General features: G+C 42.2%; 1 protein-coding gene across 2 annotated transcripts; it reads left to right on the top strand.

Moving 5' to 3' along the window:
• Positions 1-701: 701 nt before the first annotated feature.
• On the top strand, positions 702-18,523 carry HSP90B1 (heat shock protein 90 beta family member 1). Of its 2 annotated transcripts, XM_021715587.1 has the most exons (19): positions 702-759; positions 795-888; positions 1,714-1,816; positions 2,516-2,657; positions 3,205-3,321; positions 4,586-4,917; positions 8,453-8,564; positions 8,774-8,893; positions 9,829-9,945; positions 11,853-11,990; positions 12,075-12,152; positions 12,277-12,342; positions 12,936-13,205; positions 13,464-13,709; positions 14,164-14,300; positions 16,669-16,747; positions 17,141-17,296; positions 17,675-17,797; positions 18,228-18,523. In XM_021715587.1, the coding sequence occupies exons 2-19, from the start codon at positions 840-842 to the stop codon at positions 18,255-18,257; spliced, it is 2,415 nt and encodes an 804-aa protein (XP_021571262.1). In that variant the 5' UTR covers positions 702-759; positions 795-839; the 3' UTR covers positions 18,258-18,523. The 2 variants fall into 2 exon arrangements, with proteins under 2 accessions (XP_021571262.1, XP_008062312.1); XM_008064121.2 differs by having other exon boundaries at positions 708-888; positions 1,714-1,964.
• The last annotated feature ends 624 nt before the right edge of the window (positions 18,524-19,147 follow it).

Raw genomic sequence — 19,147 nt, forward strand, 5'->3', positions numbered from 1 at the left:
TCCATCACAACCAGGCGTGAGTTCTCAAAAGCGCGGGACCGGGACCCCGCAGGGCCACGCGGGGAGAACGAGAAACGAGGGCCGAACTGCGCGGCCGGCCCGGAGCCCCCAGACTACGACTCCCAGCAGCCAACGCAGCGCCCCGCCTCCCGGCGCCCGGCATGCCGGGAATTGTAGTTTCTCTCCCTCCCCCAGCCGAAAGCGCTCCAGGGGATTTTCAACCTCTCGTGCCTCTCCTTCCCGAGAAGCGTCGCCAAACGGAAAGCTGGCCGCGAAAGTCGCGCTGGAATCCCCCTCCCTAACGTGATGGGAAAGGGTGCGGAATGAGTTGCCACGGCTACCGTTTCCCCTGGTCACGGAATAAACGCGCTCCGGGATCCGGAAGTGCTTCCGCCGCGACCTCTGGAAAGGAATGGATGTGTTCCGTGCTGACGTTCATTGGACGGTTTCCCTCAGCGGCCAAGGCTGCCCAGGCAAAGGGGTGGTCCCCTGTGGGAGTAGGCCCGCGGAGCCATTTGATTGGAGGACAGCCGCCAAGCCTGACCAATCGGGAGGAGCCACGCTTGAGACGGCGGGCACCGGACCTGGAGAGCTCCGATTGGTGGGCCGCCGTCCCCCCCGCGTGTCCCCATTGGGTGCCGGGGGTGCGTGGTGCGGCGCGATTGGCGGGTTCGTGTCCCCGTCCCCCGCCCGCGAGAAGCGGGGGTGAAAAGCGGCCGGACCTGCCGGGGGTGTAGTGGGCGGACCGCGCTGCTCGAGGTGTGAGGACCGAGCGCAGGGGTGGGGGGGTGGAGGCGGCTCCTGCGATCAAAGGGACGCGAGGCTCGCCGGCGCACGCCATGAGGGCCCTGTGGGTGCTGGGCCTCTGCTGCGTCCTGCTGACCTTCGGTGAGTGCTCTTGGAGGCGCGGACGCCCCCCCCAAGCGCGGCCGCTTCTGGAAGCTTCTGGGGGTGTTGCGGCTGGACTGGGGATACCGAGGCCCGCGGGGGGCCGAGGGGGCCTTCGCCTTTCCTCGAAAGACCGTTAGCGGGTGGCGTTTGTCCTCCGGGAAGAAAAGCAGCAGGGTCCTTTCAGGGCCCCGCGGCCCTGATGGGGTCGCTCGGGGAGCGCTCGACGGCCGCGGGGTGGGGCTCCGGGGCTTCCGCTCCTCCGGGAGCGGCGCTGGCCACCCCGCCCCCACCCTCGGAGGGCTTCGGCCGTCTGAGCGTGAGGACCCTCGCCCCCCGCCTTCCCGCCTCCGCGGCCTCGGACGGCGGTGTCGGGCGCTGGCGTCCGCGTCGCTCGAGCTCGACTCTTTAGCCGGATCTCCTCTTCCCCGGCCTCTGGGTCCAGCTGTCGTGGCCCAGGCCAGCGCTGGCACGAGCCGGGTTTGCATTTTGAGCTGCGAGAACGAAGGCCTGAGTCCTGGCCGGATCAGCCGGCGAGGCCTGCGCGCAGCACGTGTGGGGGTCGCGGGACCCGGTGGCCGGCTACTGAGTAAACGTTGTTTCTGGAAGACGAGGGGCTCTGTAGGATCTACTGGGGACCTCAGCACCCGACCTTCCATGAGGAACGTGCTGTCCTGGGTTTTCGCTGAGAGTTTAAACTCTGATCCCCGTCTCCCCGACTTCCCCGACTGAGTTTTGCAACTTGCCCGACTCGGCCACATGGCTTCGGGGAGTGCAAGGAGCAACAGCGTGTTAAGAGTTTTCCGGTGTTAAATCTTGCTGCAGGGTCGGCCAGAGCTGATGATGAAGTCGACGTGGATGGCACAGTCGAAGAGGATCTGGGTAAAAGCAGAGAAGGCTCAAGGACGGATGATGAAGTGGTGCAGAGGTTTGTGTTCCTCTGAAACGATCCGGATTAGCCCTGTGGGTGTTGTGAGTGACTGTAGCTTCTTTGGGTCTCTTCTCCAAACGTCGAAATAAAGCGTAACACCCTCTAATTAAATAGCTGAAAAGTGGCCAGAGAAATGTTAGAGGTGGTAAGTTACGTGCGTGCATAAGCAGCTCCTGACTCCTGACCTGCCCTTAGCAGTGACTGATCAAAATTGAATTAATTCCTTTGAGCACTATTTTGATAACTATAGGGTGTGAGTATTCTGCAGCAAACTTTCTAAGACCTCAGACAAGACTTTCAGTTGGCTTTGTATTCATTAAGTGTGTACACTTAGTAATTTTTTAAAACGGGATTTCTGTCAGTTGAGCAGTGTTGTAAAATTTGGCCTCTTAGGATTTACTGACAGTTTTAAGGTCCTTACTATGGAGCATAAATGAGCGTGACTTTGATTTTTGGTAGAGGAAAGCTGGCTTTGTTTTTCTGGTAATTTTAAGAATAAAGTATTTCCAACTCAGTGTTAAAGGTAACCTACCGTGATAAACTAAAGAGATGATATATTAACAATATTTTACAAAGGCTTCCATTTTAACCTTTTAACCCTCGAGACAACCTTCAGAGGCCAGTTGTACTTTCATCACAGTCTCTCTTTCTGAAGGGAACTAAGCAATGCAGTATTTGCTTATCTGATTTCCTTAGAGAGGAAGAAGCTATTCAGTTGGATGGATTAAATGCATCGCAAATTAGAGAACTTAGAGAGAAATCGGAAAAGTTTGCCTTCCAAGCTGAAGTTAACAGGATGATGAAACTTATCATCAATTCCTTGTATAAAAATAAAGAGGTAAGCAATATGTGGCTAGGAGAATATTTTGTATCTCTATAGTGGCATAGTTATTTACTTTCATAGTAAGCTAAGTAAATTTAAGTAACATAGTAATCCCAAGTATATACTCAGCAGGATTTAAATACCCAGTATATACAAAAATCGCTACTAGGTATCTATGAGGGGGTGGATGTTAGACATTCTCCCTTCTTTGTTTTTCCTTTTCTCTCCAGATAGGTTCATGGCCTGGGAAATAATTGTGAGCCTTAAGGGCAGTCACATAAACTAAGCTTCATGTATTGCATGCCTGAAGGTCACTGGTGGGAGAATAGTGTCACTGCTCTTGCCAGTGCAGGTGTTCCCCTAGTTGCCACAGTCCTCTGTTTAGGTACCTATTCCTCCTTTTGACGAGAGAGTAAAGCCACCCCTGTACCATAAGAAGTCTTTTTCCTTTAAGAGTGCTTTTTCAAGGTACAGAGGAGAAATAAAATGGGTTTGATATTAAATTCCATGTCTTAAGTTTCTTGAGGCTAATCTAAGTGTATTAAATCTGGCTTCCATTTAGATTTTCCTGAGAGAACTGATTTCAAATGCTTCTGATGCCTTAGATAAGATAAGGCTAATATCACTGACAGATGAAAATGCTCTTTCTGGAAATGAGGAGCTGACAGTCAAAATTAAGGTAAGCATAAGACAGTGTTTTTCTTTTCTTAGAAATAGAGACTCTATGTCAGTCGAGATAGGCTAGGTTATACCACAGTGACAAGTCTAAGTGACTCAACTCAGAGATCAGCAAACTGGCCTATGAGCCAACTCTGACTTTGTCTGTTTTTATAAAGTTGTTTTAGAACATGGTCATGTCTGGTTGGGCATGGTGGCTCATGCCTGTAATCCCAGCACTTTAGAAGGTGGAGACGAGAGGATTGCCTGGGCAACTTGGTGAGACCTCATCTCTACAAAATAAAAACCAAAAAATTAGCTGGGTGTGGTGGCACATGCTTATAGTTTCAGCTACTTGGAAGGCTGAGGTGGAAGGATTGCCTGAGTTCAGCAGTCAAGGCTGTGGTAGCCATTAACATGCCACTGTACTCCAGCCTGGACAACAGCAAGACTCCAACTCAAAAAAAAGATATAGCCATACCCATTTGTTTGTACACTATCTGTGACTGCTTCTGTGGTACAGTGGAGTTGGTGTGACAGAGACCATATGGCTCACAAAGCCTGAAATACTTTCTGTCTGGCCTTGAGCAGGAAACACTTTCCAACTCCTAGCTTAGATCTTGTATCGCAGGCTGTGTATGGCCTTTGCTCTGCCTCATCCTCATGCCAAGACACAGGTATGAGCAGCTATCTGGAGCATCACTGGTTGCCATGGAGCAGAGAGAGCTTGCAGGGTCTCACACCAATTTTATAAAGGCTCAGCCAGAAAGCTCCACTCATTTGCAGTTCATTGGCCAGGACTAGTCACATGGCCTCACTCACCCAAAAATGGAGGAAGTGCAACTCAACTCATGTTCCTGGAAGGCAGGAGTATTTAGTGAAGAACATTAATGATAACCACAGAGTCTAAATACAGGTATCATTCAGGTTCTTTTGTTTTCTATCAGAGAAATGGGCAAAATATAACATTTTATTTTTCTTGGAACTTTTTCCCTTCAAAAATAACTTTTTAAATTTATGTCAGCATCCTCCCTTTGATATTTAGACCAACGAGTCTCTGCCCATTTGATATTGATACTTTCTGAAATAACACTGAGTGCCTTAAGATGTGTACTTTTTGCAAAGGCCATAAAATACTACTTAGAGGAAAATCTTTCCTTAGTTTTCTATGTTGGAGTTGATGGGGCCCAGAGCTGGTGGTTTCTCAGCTTAAAATAGCTCAGTATTTGCTTGGCATACTAATGTATCATGCAGATCTAACTATCTGGTTCTTATCTTGCTTTTAGTGCGATAAGGAGAAGAACCTGCTGCATGTCACGGACACTGGCGTTGGAATGACCAGGGAAGAGTTGGTTAAAAACCTTGGTACCATAGCCAAATCTGGGACAAGCGAGTTTTTAAACAAAATGACTGAGGCACAAGAAGATGGCCAGTCAACTTCGGAACTGATTGGCCAGTTTGGTGTTGGTTTCTATTCTGCCTTCCTTGTAGCAGATAAAGTTATTGTCACATCGAAACACAACAATGATACCCAGCACATCTGGGAATCTGACTCTAATGAATTTTCTGTAATTGCTGACCCAAGAGGAAACACTCTGGGACGGGGAACAACAATTACGTGAGTATTACTGATGCCCGATAAGAATTAATAGTTATTGTGAGAATCTTGGCTCTCCAGTTCTGATTTTCTGAGCAAATGACATTCTGGGCCCTAATTTTGCCTATAAAATGAGGAAACCGAACTGCTCTCAACACTTAAAGAAGTATTTGAGGATCTGCAAAAGGTTGGGCCCGGAAGTTGGTAGTTGCTGTTGTGTGTCAAAGGCATAAAGTAGGAAGTGTTAGCAGTTCCCCCAGGGAGAAGGTGAGCAGGAAGCCTCCCAGGAAGAGTAACTTTCAGCTTTACAGGTCAGAAAAGCAGTTGACGTCTGCAGATATTCTGGATAAAGGGCCTAGAGACACAGCATGTTAGCAGGATTAAAGGAATTCTCTCCACCAGTGGCACTTGCTGAAAGATTTCTGAAGGTGATATGGAAGGTGGCAGGACTGGACGAGAAGAGACTCTTGGTGGGACCATGGAGACTATTTGAGTTCTGTGACAGCAGCCAGAGCTGGGGTGGTGTGAAGGGAACAGGCAGAGACAGGGCTTGAAGAAAGTTGATGAGAGTTAGGAAAGCTCTTTGAAAGAAAATGTTTCATTTGAGGGTAGCTACAGTTTGTTAAATGCACATTAGGGTTCCTTTTAAGCCAACAACTATTGTATAGGCTAGATACCCTGTAAGTAGCTCTTGGTGCTTGCAGTAGTGGGAAATATATAGGGCAGCTTTTGGCCTTTTTTCCGTCTTGGAAATAAGAACATTCCACTCCAGAGCTCAGTCGACTTGCCCAGTTCCGCCAAGTGAGTAAGAGAATGTGCCTACTTCATTTTTTTTTCTTAATTCACTTTAAAATTTTCTCAAATTAAGGGTTTTTAAATCGTCAAGTAGGAAAGAAGCATATATCTATCATTTTGACCAATTTGTTTCATCTTAGAAGGTAGCATTTCCTGTCTTCATTGTCACAGATGTTCTTTTAATGAAAACTAGGCGATTGCATTTTAATACTTTGGCTAATTTATTGTTACAGCTTACCTTTATCTTTTGTTCTGTTTTGTTTTTGTTGTTTATTGAGTTGGAGTCTCACTCTGTCACCCAGGCTAGAGTGCAATGGCATGCTCATGGCCACTGCAACCTTGACCTGCTGGGTTCAGGTGATCTTCCGCTTCAGCCTTCCAAGTAGCTGGAACTCCAGGTGCCACCACGACTGGCTAATTTTTTTTATTTATTGTTTAGATGAAGTCTTGCCATGTTGCCCAGGCTGGTCTCAAACCGTGTGCTCTGGCAGTCCTCTCACCTCTACCTCCTAAAGTGCTGGGATTATGGGCATGAGCCACCGCACTGGCTACCTTTGTTATTGACAGTCACATCTCCAGGTCTCATTTGGAGGCATCACTGAATTATACCCAGTGCTCTCTCTTTTTAGGGCACTGTACTGGATGGTAGAGAAAGATGGGTTAATCATTCCTACAGAAGGAGATAGAATATGATGTTCCAAGAGGTGTTAATGTCCTAGGGTGCTAAGAGACAGTTGAGATTATCAGGTTATAAGCTCTTAGAAGGCAAAAATTTTGTTGGAAGGTTCATTGTAGGGGTAATCAGGACAGTTTCATGCAGGTAGCATGGGCAGTTGATCAGTAAGTGGAATTTTACAGCAAGTTCTGCTTTCCTTGAACAGAATTGCCCTTTTTCTTCACGTCTCCCTACCCCAGCATTCCCTCATCAGATGCGCGTTTGAATGCCTGCTATGTGCTGGGGTGAGAGCTACACTGGAGAAGAAGACAGATGTGCTCCCCTCTTTTACACAAAGTTGATTCTAGCACGGAGGAACAGCAGGAAGTAATTTCTGACAAATGTCAAGAAGCCAAGGAATACCTCTACTCTTTTGAGGAAAGGGTATAAAAGGCCTTTCTGAAGTAGTGATGGGTTCAGATAGATACTCTAGGAAGCAAGCACAGCATGTTGAGGTTCCAGAAGCAAGAGGGCATGGCCCTCTTGAGGAACGGAAAGTTTGGAATGACCAAAGGAAGAAGAAGTGACAAGATCAAGATCCTGCCTCACTGTGTGACTTCATTTTATATTTGGCCAATAAAACAAGTGTTAGTTCAATTTATACTACTGTTCCTACCTCTAAATTAGCTGCTGCTATACCCTAATGACTTTGTGAGACTTGGCGAGATCATGAAATTAGCATCTGATCGATGTTAACAGGTATATCTGTCCTTCCTCCTTCTGCCTCTGCTCTGTCTGATGCTGCCTTCTGAAAGACTAGGCGTAAGTCGGTTCCTTTCCCATCTTTGAGGCAGCCTTTGTCTCACACCTTACTCTTTCCCTCCCTCGGTGTGTGAACATTCAAGTATCCCTGACTGGGAGGAGAGGAAAGTGGGATGCCGTGCCCCTTCTCCGTCGGTCCGTACCTTCCTCTCCCCCTCCACAGCTGGGCTTCCTGAGGCCTACCTGCCTTTGCCCCTCGGCCTACCTTATCTCCCTTTCCATCGAGAGCATTCGCTCATAAGCCTGAGTCCTAAATCTGATGGATTCAGATATATATATGGTTTTAATTGACATTGCTCATGGAAATAGATTTATTTCGTCCTTCCTTTCTTCCTTTCTTTTTAGTGTCTTTCCTTGGGTTTTCCATAGTATTTGCTTTCTGCTGCTCGCTACTTTAGACTGTTTTCCCAGTACCTAGCTTCCATAACCCAGCATATCTTTTTAAAAATTTCCTTTGCCCGTTTCTTAAATGTTGATATTCTTTTTCCCTAAAAGTGAAGTTCCAGCCATTTTCTCATTATCCATGTGTTCCTCTTAACTTATCCACTGCCATAGCCTTAGGTTCTATTTCTATTTCTCAAGTCGGTATTCTTAGTCTGGATCAGAAGTCTAGACTTAAAAGGACCAGCTAGTAAATATTTTAAGCTTATTGACTACGTGTTTGCCACATGTCCTAACTCTGTTTTAGCTTGAAGGTAGCCATAGACAGTATATAAGGATGTGTCCCAGTAAAATTGCTAACGGGTGCCCACTCATTTGCTGACCCTTGTCTAGAATAACTGTAAGAGCTGTGACAATGTATGATCCCATTTTCTCCCGAATGTTTTGGTGCTTTCTCACCTTGAAAAATTATAACAACCCAACATATTGAGATGATTGGGAGCATTTTCATTTTCTACTTGAAACTAAGGATATTCTCTGCTTAGGAGAATGCAGGGAATATTCTTCGCTCTCTTATGTCTATGTGTGCTATATCTTTTTTTTTTTTTTTTTTTTTGACTTATTGTAGAGGCGAGGTCTTGCCAAGTTGCGGGGGCTGGTCTCGAACCCGTGGGCTCAGGCAATCTATTTGCCTCGGCCTCCCAAAGTGCTGGGCTGTATACGTGGTATATTTAGCTCACAAAGCCTTATTGGTGATGAAGAGAGTTCTTAACATGAAGAATGGGGACATCTTGGATGTCACAGAAATGCTGGCTAGTGTCATCATCATCAAGATAGCTAGACTTATTTGTAATCAAATCTTCTAAACGTTGGGTGTCACTAAACATCTTATTTTCCTTGCAGCCTTGTCTTAAAAGAAGAAGCATCTGATTACCTTGAATTGGATACAATTAAAAATCTTGTCAAAAAATATTCACAGTTCATAAACTTTCCTATTTATGTGTGGAGCAGCAAGGTAAATCTATATTGTATGTGTATTGCCTTGGCATATATTTAATGTTTGACGCTAAAAGAATAAAGGCTAAATTTGATCCCTCGGTTAAGTGTACTCTTGAGGTATTCTTATGGAGGGAGACCTATTTTTTAAACTGTAATGTTACTCTGTAGACAAAATCAGAATTATTAAACAAATGAGTTTAACTATAATTCTTTCTATTTCAATAGACTGAAACTGTTGAGGAGCCCATGGAAGAAGAAGAAGCAGCAAAAGAAGAAAAAGAAGAATCTGATGATGAAGCTGCAGTAGAAGAAGAGGAAGAAGAAAAGAAACCCAAAACTAAAAAAGTAAGTCTGGCTCGTCCCTCTTCGTAAGATGTGGTTTAAGATATGCAGAAAAACCCAAGTAGGCGGCACCAGGCTGATTTGAGGTAAGCGTCGGTTCTTAAAGATTTACTTTATCCAGGTGCTAGAAAGTTTTTTGATTTTGTTTTTTTAAGTGAGACCTCACTCTGTGGCCCAGGCTGGAGTGCAGTGGCAGTGGCACACTGTCCAGCTCACTGCATCCTTTACCTTCTGGGCTCAAGCAATCCCTCCTAAGTAGCTGGGACTAAGGGTGTGCACCACCACACCCAGCTTATTTTTTTTTTTTTGTAGAGATGAGGTCTCACTATGTTGCCCGACTGACTGATCTTGAACTCCTGGACTCAAGCAATATTCTTGCCTTGGCCTCTCAAAGTGCTGGGATTACAGGCATGAGCTGCCACACTGAATTTTGAAATCTTAAAAAGCTTTCTGAATCCTCTTTTGTCCTTCTGTCATGTAGGGCTTGACTATAAAAATAGTTATCTGGCTTCCCTCACGTAGCAGAATAAATAGAAGAAATAGTGGTGACGGTTGCTCAGGAATATTTATTGTCAAAATGTTGGATTTCTTTAAGTCATATGAAATAGGAGAATGTAATATGTGTATCTTTCTAACCTCAAAACAAATATTTTCAAGAAACAGCATTTTAGCTACTTAAAAATAAGAATAAGAAATAAATTTAATTGGCTTTTTATCAGTTATTATGTTAACCAGTTGCCTTTTTGTATTAAATATTGGCCTTAAATATTGAGAGAAATACTTTACTTTTAATTTTTTGATCCAGTTGACAAGAACTGTACTAGTTAGCAAGTGTCCTTTGGTGCTTTACATACTCTTGAAACCCACGGAAGCTATGGTTACTGCTAGGATAACTATGAGTAAGTACAAGAGAGACTAATTCAATACTGTAACTTTAGGTTGAAAAAACTGTCTGGGATTGGGAACTTATGAATGATATCAAACCAATATGGCAGAGACCATCAAAAGAAGTAGAAGAAGATGAATATAAAGCTTTCTACAAATCATTTTCAAAGGTAAATATTATCCTAGAATTCCTTAGCTTCAGGTTATTAATGCATAGATAAAATATCACCCTATTAGTTTTATTTTTTTCTCAAAGAGAAGATTTTTTAAAAAGACCTAGGTCAACTATAACATATCTACTTCTAGGAATATAGATGAAATAGTCATGCATCAATATATAATTTATTGACTTAATCATAAATAAAGCCACATTTAAATTTTATGTGAACCTGAGATGGTCCTGGAGAGTAACCAGTTTCCAGAACACATCATTTTAACTCAAGCTGAATAATTGAGCTCATCACTACTTCAAAAAGGCAGTGGTTATTAGAATTGAGGCTAGCTCTTGGTTAATATAATAATGAAACATTGTAACATCAAAAATGTTTAAAACAGTTTTAAGACTTTAACTATTCTGATAAGGAATCTGCAGGCTTCACCAGACTGCCAAAGCATTTGTGTTACAAAAAGAGATTAAGAACCACCTGCGTAGGTAGATGTTCGATTTCTACCACAAAACACAGTCATATTATTAAGTGGCTTTCAACATAAGCTCTAAAGATCTTGCTTACAGCATTAAACATTCATTGTGATGTCCTATGTCTAAAAATAATTACTAAATCTATGTTTCCTTGCCTGTGTTTTTTCTTCTACTGATCCTACTTATAACTCTTAAGAATCCCAAGTTTCAAATTAAAGTTTCCCCAAATAGTATTTTGTACAAGTAAAAGAATACTTTAACGGACTTAGCATAGCTAGATAAAGCTCAGTATTCTATTCCTGCATTTGTTCTTTACTCTTTTTTGCCTATGCTTTAAATTTTAACTCTTGAAACTTCCTTTGTTCTGTCTTTATTTCTGTGAACTCTGAAGTCCTAATATGTATAAACTTACTTTTATATAAGGCAACTGTACTAAAAATATGATGTGGACCACAAATGTTATTTTTTTACATATATATATATATATATATATTTTTTTTTTTTTTTTTTTTTTTTTTTTTTTTTTGAGTTGAAGTCTCACTCTGTCGCCCATACTGGAGTGCAGTGGCAGACTCACGGCCACCCCAGCGTTGACCTCCTGGGCTCAGGCAATCCTTCCGCCTCCACCTCAACCTTCTAACTGGAACTACAGGCGCGTGCTACCACGCCCAGCTAATTTTTTGATTTATTGTAGAGATGATGTCTTGCCAAGTTGCCCAGGCTATTCTCGAACCCGTGGGCTCAGGCAGTCCCCTCACCTCAGCCTCCCAAAGTGCTGCGATTACAGGCTTGAGTCACTGCTCCCAGTCTATATTTTTAATATCACATAAAGAATGGGAACGGGTGAAATAAATGTTAAGAATATAATTTAGTTAACCCAAAATACCCAAAATAGTATTAGTTCAACATATAGTCAGTGTAAAAAGACTTTATATTTTTTTTGTAACCTGTACTGTCTTCAAAATGTATTTTACACTGAACACATCGCAGTTGGTCTAGCCACATTTCAAGTACACAGTAGCCACATATGATACAGTAATAGATAATGTGGATCTAGGAACTTTATGACTTGATGCTTTCCAGGTTTTTACACACCTCTTTGAATCCACTGCTAGAGCTAAACTCCATGGAAAGATCTGTTCTTGAGTCCTGTTAGTGGTTCAGTGCTGCGCTCATGAAGTGTTCCATATAATTTCGTCATTTAGACAGGGTGGTGGTCTTCCTGTTTTGCTCTCTCACACATACAGAATCATCAAAACAACTTTAACCCATTCAAATTACAATCTTAATCTTTTTTTTTCTCTCTTCTTTTTTTGGTAAGGGAATTTTGTTGTTGTTAGATGATAAACTGAATGTGTGTCACCTAATAAATTGCTTAGCCTTTGCACTGCTTTTTTCCTATGCTAGTTGAATGACTAAGATACCAACTTTCCACAGGAAAGTGATGACCCCATGGCTTATATTCACTTTACTGCTGAAGGGGAGGTTACCTTCAAATCCATTTTATTCGTGCCCACATCTGCTCCACGTGGTCTATTTGACGAATATGGATCTAAGAAGAGTGATTACATTAAGGTGGGTTTTAAAGTAGTATACACTGCATTTAAAATGTGAAAGTATGATTTCCAGAAAGTGACCCATTTTTCTTCTCTTTTTTAGTTATATGTGCGCCGAGTATTCATCACAGACGACTTCCATGATATGATGCCTAAGTACCTTAATTTTGTCAAGGGTGTTGTAAGTATCTGAAGATTGGAAGGAGGGGTGTTGGAGTGGGGGTCTGGTAGTGTTTGTATTGTTTGGCTTCACTTTTTCCTACTGTTTTATTGCTCGCTGAACTTGCTTTCTTTTGCCTCTGAAGGTGGACTCAGATGATCTCCCCTTGAATGTTTCCCGTGAGACTCTTCAGCAACATAAATTGCTTAAGGTGAATCTCTGGGAAGAAGCTGGCCACTTTGCTCTCTTATTGGGGTTCAAAGGACAGGCTTCATTTGTGGAGTAATGAGATTTTGAGTCTAGTCCTTGACTCCTCAGATGAAGAGCTTCCTTTCACTGTGGGATGAGCAGATCAAAGAATCTGTGTCATTTCCCCCAAAGAATTACATGATGACAACCAATTGATCCACCACCTGGTCCATTTTGTCATGTATGCTTTAGCCACCCATTTGTTAAACCATTTTCCCCTAGTACCCCTCCATATAGAAGGCTCTTTAGTTTTTAAGTTTAAAAGTATTTGAAAGTAACTTGTCGATTCATTTTTTTTTTTTTTTTTTTAGATCCTAGAAAGAGTATCTGAGTTCTAAGGACAGAATATAAACATGAAACCTGTCCTGTGGCTATTTCCACTGACACCTTAGTTTCAACTCAGTCTGGTGGAGGAGTGCTTCACCATTCCCTGCCCCTTGATAGTGGCAATGAGGACACCTGTCTTTGTATTTTTTCACCACTACTCCATGGGTACCTTACATTTTCAAAAGTTTGAGATGAACTTATATGATCAGTTGTTCCTTAATTTTTCAGGTGATTAGAAAGAAGCTTGTCCGTAAAACTCTGGACATGATCAAGAAGATTGCTGATGAGAAATACAATGATACTTTTTGGAAAGAATTTGGTACCAACATCAAACTTGGGGTGATTGAAGACCACTCCAATCGAACACGTCTTGCTAAACTTCTTAGGTTCCAGTCTTCTCATCATCCAACTGACATTACTAGTCTAGACCAGTATGTGGAAAGAATGAAGGAAAAACAGGACAAAATCTACTTCATGGCTGGGTCAAGCAGAAAAGAGGTGAGATGAACTCTCAACTGTCAGGGATTCTGGAACCGAACTGAGGAGTTATAGCCAACTCTTGAGAGGAAAAAAAAAAAACTTAAGTGTGTAACTGGGGTAGTTATGAAGACTGGTCAGTCAGTCACTAGTAGAAAAGTCACTTATAATTTCTGTACCTCTTAATTCTTTACCTGTAAAATAGGACTGTTAATACTGTAGAAACAACCTCCTGGTAGGGCCAGACTTGGAAAACTGTTCCTTCCCTTAATTTTGTAGGCCGAATCTTCTCCATTTGTTGAGCGACTTCTGAAAAAGGGCTATGAAGTTATTTACCTCACAGAACCTGTGGATGAATACTGCATTCAGGCCCTTCCTGAGTTTGATGGGAAGAGATTCCAAAATGTTGCCAAGGAAGGAGTGAAGTTTGATGAAAGTGAGAAAACTAAGGAGAGTCGTGAAGCAATTGAGAAAGAATTTGAGCCTCTGCTCAACTGGATGAAAGATAAAGCCCTCAAAGACAAGGTATTCTGGATAATTACAAATTGTGAAAATTTTAACACCTGCATTTAAGAAAAAAAAATTTTCTCAACAAATTAAACTGCAGTTAGTTAGTTACTCTACCATTAAAATTATAAAGAACAATGTTTAATAATGTAATTAAATTATTGGAAGAACTTAAAACTTATTAAAATATTCTGTAGTTTAATATTGCTTTTGTAATACCTTAAACTTTTACAGGTAAGTTTTATGGTTTTAAAAGTATGTGTGTACATATTTATTTCTGACTGAAAAATTCAGATTATTAAATGACGGTGTCTCCTAAGAATTCCTAAACCTGAATGAAAGCTGGTTTTATGACCTGCCCCTGTATTTATGATCATAAGTGGTAACATCTTAGAAAGTCAAAGTACAATTACTAAATGGCTTTAACCTGTTGCCAGTCATTTATACCTAACTTTTGATTTCTTATCCTAAGATTGAAAAGGCTGTGGTGTCTCAGCGCCTGACAGAGTCTCCATGTGCTCTTGTGGCCAGCCAATATGGATGGTCTGGCAACATGGAGAGAATCATGAAGGCTCAAGCATACCAGACAGGCAAGGACATCTCTACAAAGTAAGTGTCCTCAGAAAGTCCCGGCCAAAGGGTTAACTCTTACCTGGCCTCTTTTTTTTGCTGATAACACCAACTTCTATGCAAAAATTAATGTTGTGTTTTAAGTGTCTACCATTGTCTACTATAAGATGGACACGTTTACAGAGGGACTTCTATAATAGAGAAAGAAAAGGTCTTAATCTGTTATACATATTGTCTGCTTTGCATTGGATTATGTGCTTGGCCTGGTATCTGGACTTATTAAGTCATACTCTCCATGCATTAAATTATAGGTGCCCAAACAGAATGTCTCACAAAATAAAGGGTTTAAGGGACCTGTGATACAACAAGTATTTGAACTTAAGATCCAAGTACTGGAGGAGGCACAGTGGGTCTTTGGTATCCTTTACTTTCAAGGAATCTAATATTTCAAGTTTGTTTTAATGTCACAGCAATGGCCTTGAAAATGACTTCCATGCTTTTACTCTCTTTTTCCATGTGGAATATTTTCTCTCTGATAAACTGCCTAGTCATCTTCCTTTTTTGTCTCAAGGCCTAGCTTAAAGATTTTTCTTCTTTTTAAAGCCCTTTCTCACAAGTATAGTTTATATTGCTGTCACAGTTCCAGAATGCCATATATGTGTATATCTGGAGTCTGTGGCTATAGTGTACAATGATTGCACTGCACTCTAGCCTGGGTAACATAGCCAGACCCTGTCTCCTTTAAAAAAAAAAAAGCCAGGCACAGTGGCTCACACCTGTACTCTCAGCACTTTGGGAGGTGGAGATGAGAGGATTGCCTGAATACAGGGGTTCGAGACCAGCCTGAGCAACATGGCAAGACCTTGTTTCTACAATAAATCAAAAAAATTAGTTGGATGTGGTGGGGCATGCCTGTGGTTCCAGCTACTTGGAAGCCTGAGGCAGAAGGATCATCTGCCCAACAGATCAAAGCCGTGGTGGCCATGAGCATGCCACTGCACTCCAGCCTGGATGTCAGAGTGAGAATCCAACTCAAAAAAAGAAAACAAACAAAAAAAGACAAATCAAGTCCTAATCTAAGCCCTATGTAGATAATGGGCACACCAGGACAGGGATAATGTGGTTCCTCCCTGTCCTCAGAGCTTTAATCTGTAGGAGGGAGAATAATCACAACCAACAGTAAAGGCTGTGGGGGTGTGTTTGTTGAGAATGAACTGAGCTCAGGTAGAAGAAAGTAAGTTTTTGTGAAAATTGTGAAGGCATCATGGAAAAAGTATTATTTGAGCATTCAAGGCTGCATAGATTTTTCTGAACTATGGGAGACAGGGCTACAATTAAAGTAATAAGAATATACTAAGGAAGAACAAATGTCATTAAATCAGTTTATTCACTCAGCAGTGCTCTAGATGTTTGAGACTCATCAGTAAATGAAATGGTTTCCTTCATTTTACTTTTTTATCCAACCATGCCCACCCCCCATTAAAAGGGAACAATACAGTTATCCCTCGGTATCCACACAGCATTGGTTCCAGGATACTTTGTGGATACCAAAAATCCAAGGGTGCTCAACCCCTTATATAAAATGATGTAGTGCACATCTTACTCTATACTGTAATCATCTTTAGGTTACTTATACCTAATACAATGTAAGTGCTATATAAATAGCCATTATACTATATATTTTTTTTTATCAAGATGGGTTGAATGTGCAGATGCAGCAGGTATAGAGGGCCAACAAACTATAAATACAGTTGTCCCTAAGTAGACATGGGGCATTGGTTCCAGGACCCCTGCCAAATTCCAGGCATGCTCAAGTTCCACAGTCTGCCCTGTGCATGTATACAAAAAGTCAAGCGTCCATACAAGTTTCACATTCTGAAAATAATGCTTTTCTTTTTTTTAAGGGACAGGGTCACTTAGGCTGGAGTGCAGTGACACAAGCACAGCTCACTGCAGTCTCAAATTCCTGGGCTCAAGCAGTCTTCCACTTCAGTCTCCCAAGTAGCTGGGACTACAGGTGTGAGTCACCACACTTGGCTAATTTTTTACATTTTTTTGTAGAGACAACGCCACACGATATTGCCCAGACTGGTCTGGAACTCCTGACTTCAAGTGGTCCTCCCACCTCAGCCTCCCAAAGTGCTGGGATTACAGCCACAGCACTTGGTCCCTGTATTCTGTATCTAACTTTGGTTGCAAAACCTACAAATACATAGGGCAGATTGTATTTATGGAGAAAATTTGCTCGGAACTTCACAGTTCAAACCAGTGTTGTTGAAAGGCCAACTAACTACGTCTTGATTTCTTTTCTAAGAGTTATTCTCTGCAATTAGGAAAGTTAGAATGAGGAAATATGAACCCTACAATTGGATATGTTTTGTTAATGTTCATTTTTATCCCTTAACAGTTATTATGCTAGTCAGAAGAAAACATTTGAAATTAATCCCAGACACCCACTGATCAGAGACATGCTTCGACGAATTAAGGTGAGATTATAGTGATCCTCTCGTCTCTTAACTTGAATGCTTTGTACCTTCTTTTTTATTTTTTTGTGTTGGAGTCTCACTCCTTCGCCCAGGCTAGAGTGCAGTGGCACGTCTGTGGCCACCTCAGTGTCAACCTGCTGGGCTCCGGCAAGCCTTCCACCTCAGCCTCCCAAGTAGCCGGAACTATGGGTATGCGCTACCATGCGTAATTTTTTTTTTTTTTTTTTGTATAGACACAGTCTCACCATGTTGCCTAGGCTAGTCTCGAACCCATGGGCTCAGGCAGTCCTCTCATCTCAGCCTCCCAAAGTGCTGGGATTACAGGCTTGAGCCACTGCACCTGGCTGCTTTGTACCTTTTAATGTTCATCAAATGCATCTTCTTCCATCTCAGGAAGATGAGGATGACAAGACAGTTTTGGATCTTGCCGTGGTTTTGTTTGAAACTGCAACGCTTCGGTCAGGATATCTTTTACCCGACACCAAAGCATATGGAGATAGAATAGAAAGAATGCTTCGTCTCAGTTTAAACATCGACCCTGATGCAAAGGTCTGTATCCCATCCTTCTCACGTGGGCGACTGACTTTGTTTCTTTGTATTCTTCAGAATAGGCTTATCATGAGTAAGTGATGTAACTCTGAGAAGTCTGTCCAGTTTCTACTTTTTTTGAAATAATTTTGTGGAATGTTTAAATTCCCATAATGTCAGACACCAACCTAGAAATTAGTAAATTCCCTTTTGTGTCCTCTTTCCTTTTTGCCTGCTTCCCTTTTTTGACTGTTTGACTGTTAACTCTAAACTCTAGTTAGAGCGTTTACTTTTTGGTTTGGAATAAACAGAAATGATGTCCATTATGATCTTATACCTCTAAATGGCAACGTAAAAACAGATCCAAGACATTAATTGGCCCATAAATGTTGCCCTTAGGTGGAAGAAGAACCCGAAGAAGAACCTGAAGAAACAGCAGAAGACACAACGGAAGACACAGAGCAAGATGAAGAAGAAGAAATGGATGTAGGCATGGACGAAGAAGAACAAGAAACAGCAAAGGTATGTGAGATCAGTGATGCAATTTGGGCCAGGCGCGGCGGCTCAGGCCTAGAATCCCAGCACTTTGGGAGGCCGAGGCAAGAGGATTGCCTGAGCCCGGGGTTCGAGACCAGCTTGGGCAACTTGGTGAGACCTCGCCTCTACAATAAATCAAAAAATTAGCAGGGCGGCTACCTGGAAGGCTGAGGTGGAAGGGCCACGAGCCCAAAAGGAGTGGCCATGAGTATGCCACTGCCCTCCAGCTTGGGCGACAGTGACTCCAGCTCAAAAATAAATGCAGCTCGCTTTTTATTTCTTGCAAAGTTAGGCAGAGTTCTAGTTCTGGCAGAGTCAGGACTGTAGCTCACAGAAGTTAAACCATGAGCATTCTGTAAGCTAGAGATTTTTCTGCTAGCTTTTAATGACTTGTGATTTTTTTTCATATTTACAGGAATCTACAGTTGAAAAAGACGAATTGTAAGTTATGTTCTCACCATTTGGATCCTGTGTGGAGAGGGAATGTGAAATTTCAGTCATTTTTTTTGGGAGAGACTTGTTTTGGATGCTCCCTGCCAGTCCCCTTCTCCCCTGCACTGTAAAATGTTGGGATTCTGGGTCACAGGAAAAAGTGGGTTTTTTTAGTTGAATTTTTTTTAACATTCCTCATGAATGTAAATTTGTACTATTTAACTGACTATTCTTGGTGTAAAATCTTGTCATGTGTATAAAAATAAAAAATCCCAAATATTCAGTGTCTTCCATTTTTATAATGCATTGCATAGACCTCTACCTGATACTTGCCTCATTTTATTTCATGTGTCTTGGGTTCTTTTCCTTACAAAATTGACTCATGCTTAGTTTTTTAAAAAACCAAAGGTTGAGCTGGGCATGGTTACACAGGCCTGTAGTCCCAGCTACTCAGAGGCTGAAGGCAGGAGGATCACTTGAGCCCAGGAGTCTAAGGCTGCAACGTGCTATGATTGTGCTGTACAATAGCAAGCCCTGCCCCCCCATAAAAGTTTTGAGATAAAAAAATCAAGATTTAAGAAAATTTTCCTTACAGAAGAATTCCAAATATATATAGGTACTCTCCTTTCCAGAGGTAAGACTTAGTCTTTCTTAAGCTAATCCCAACCTAATGAGAAAAATGTGATTAAAAACATCTTTATTAAGGAATAATCTAGCACTGCTTTTAATGTTTGATGTATGTATGTCACAGATTTGGTCCTCCAGGAAACACTGAGGTAGAGTTTAGTATGTAGGATGTTCACTAAGCAGCACCCTTGGATTAACACCTGTGGAAGGAATGATGGAACTAAGGGAGAAGCTGAACTCCAGTGCAGGCCCACAGGCAGTGTCAGTAAACCCCTG

The sequence above is a fragment of the Carlito syrichta genome, unplaced genomic scaffold, assembly GCF_000164805.1.
Source record: "Carlito syrichta isolate Samal-C Ts95f unplaced genomic scaffold, Tarsius_syrichta-2.0.1 Scaffold307204, whole genome shotgun sequence".
In the NCBI taxonomy this organism is placed as follows: Eukaryota; Metazoa; Chordata; class Mammalia; order Primates; family Tarsiidae; genus Carlito; species Carlito syrichta.

Coding starts and splice junctions, on each gene's coding strand:
- HSP90B1 (XM_021715587.1), top strand. CDS start 840: ATGAGGGCCCTGTGGGTGCTGGGCCTCTGCTGCGTCCTGCTGACCTTC. Junction 1,817..2,515: donor GATGATGAAGTGGTGCAGAG/GTTTGTGTTCCT, acceptor TGATTTCCTTAG/AGAGGAAGAAGCTATTCAGT. Junction 17,297..17,674: donor ACATCGACCCTGATGCAAAG/GTCTGTATCCCA, acceptor TGTTGCCCTTAG/GTGGAAGAAGAACCCGAAGA.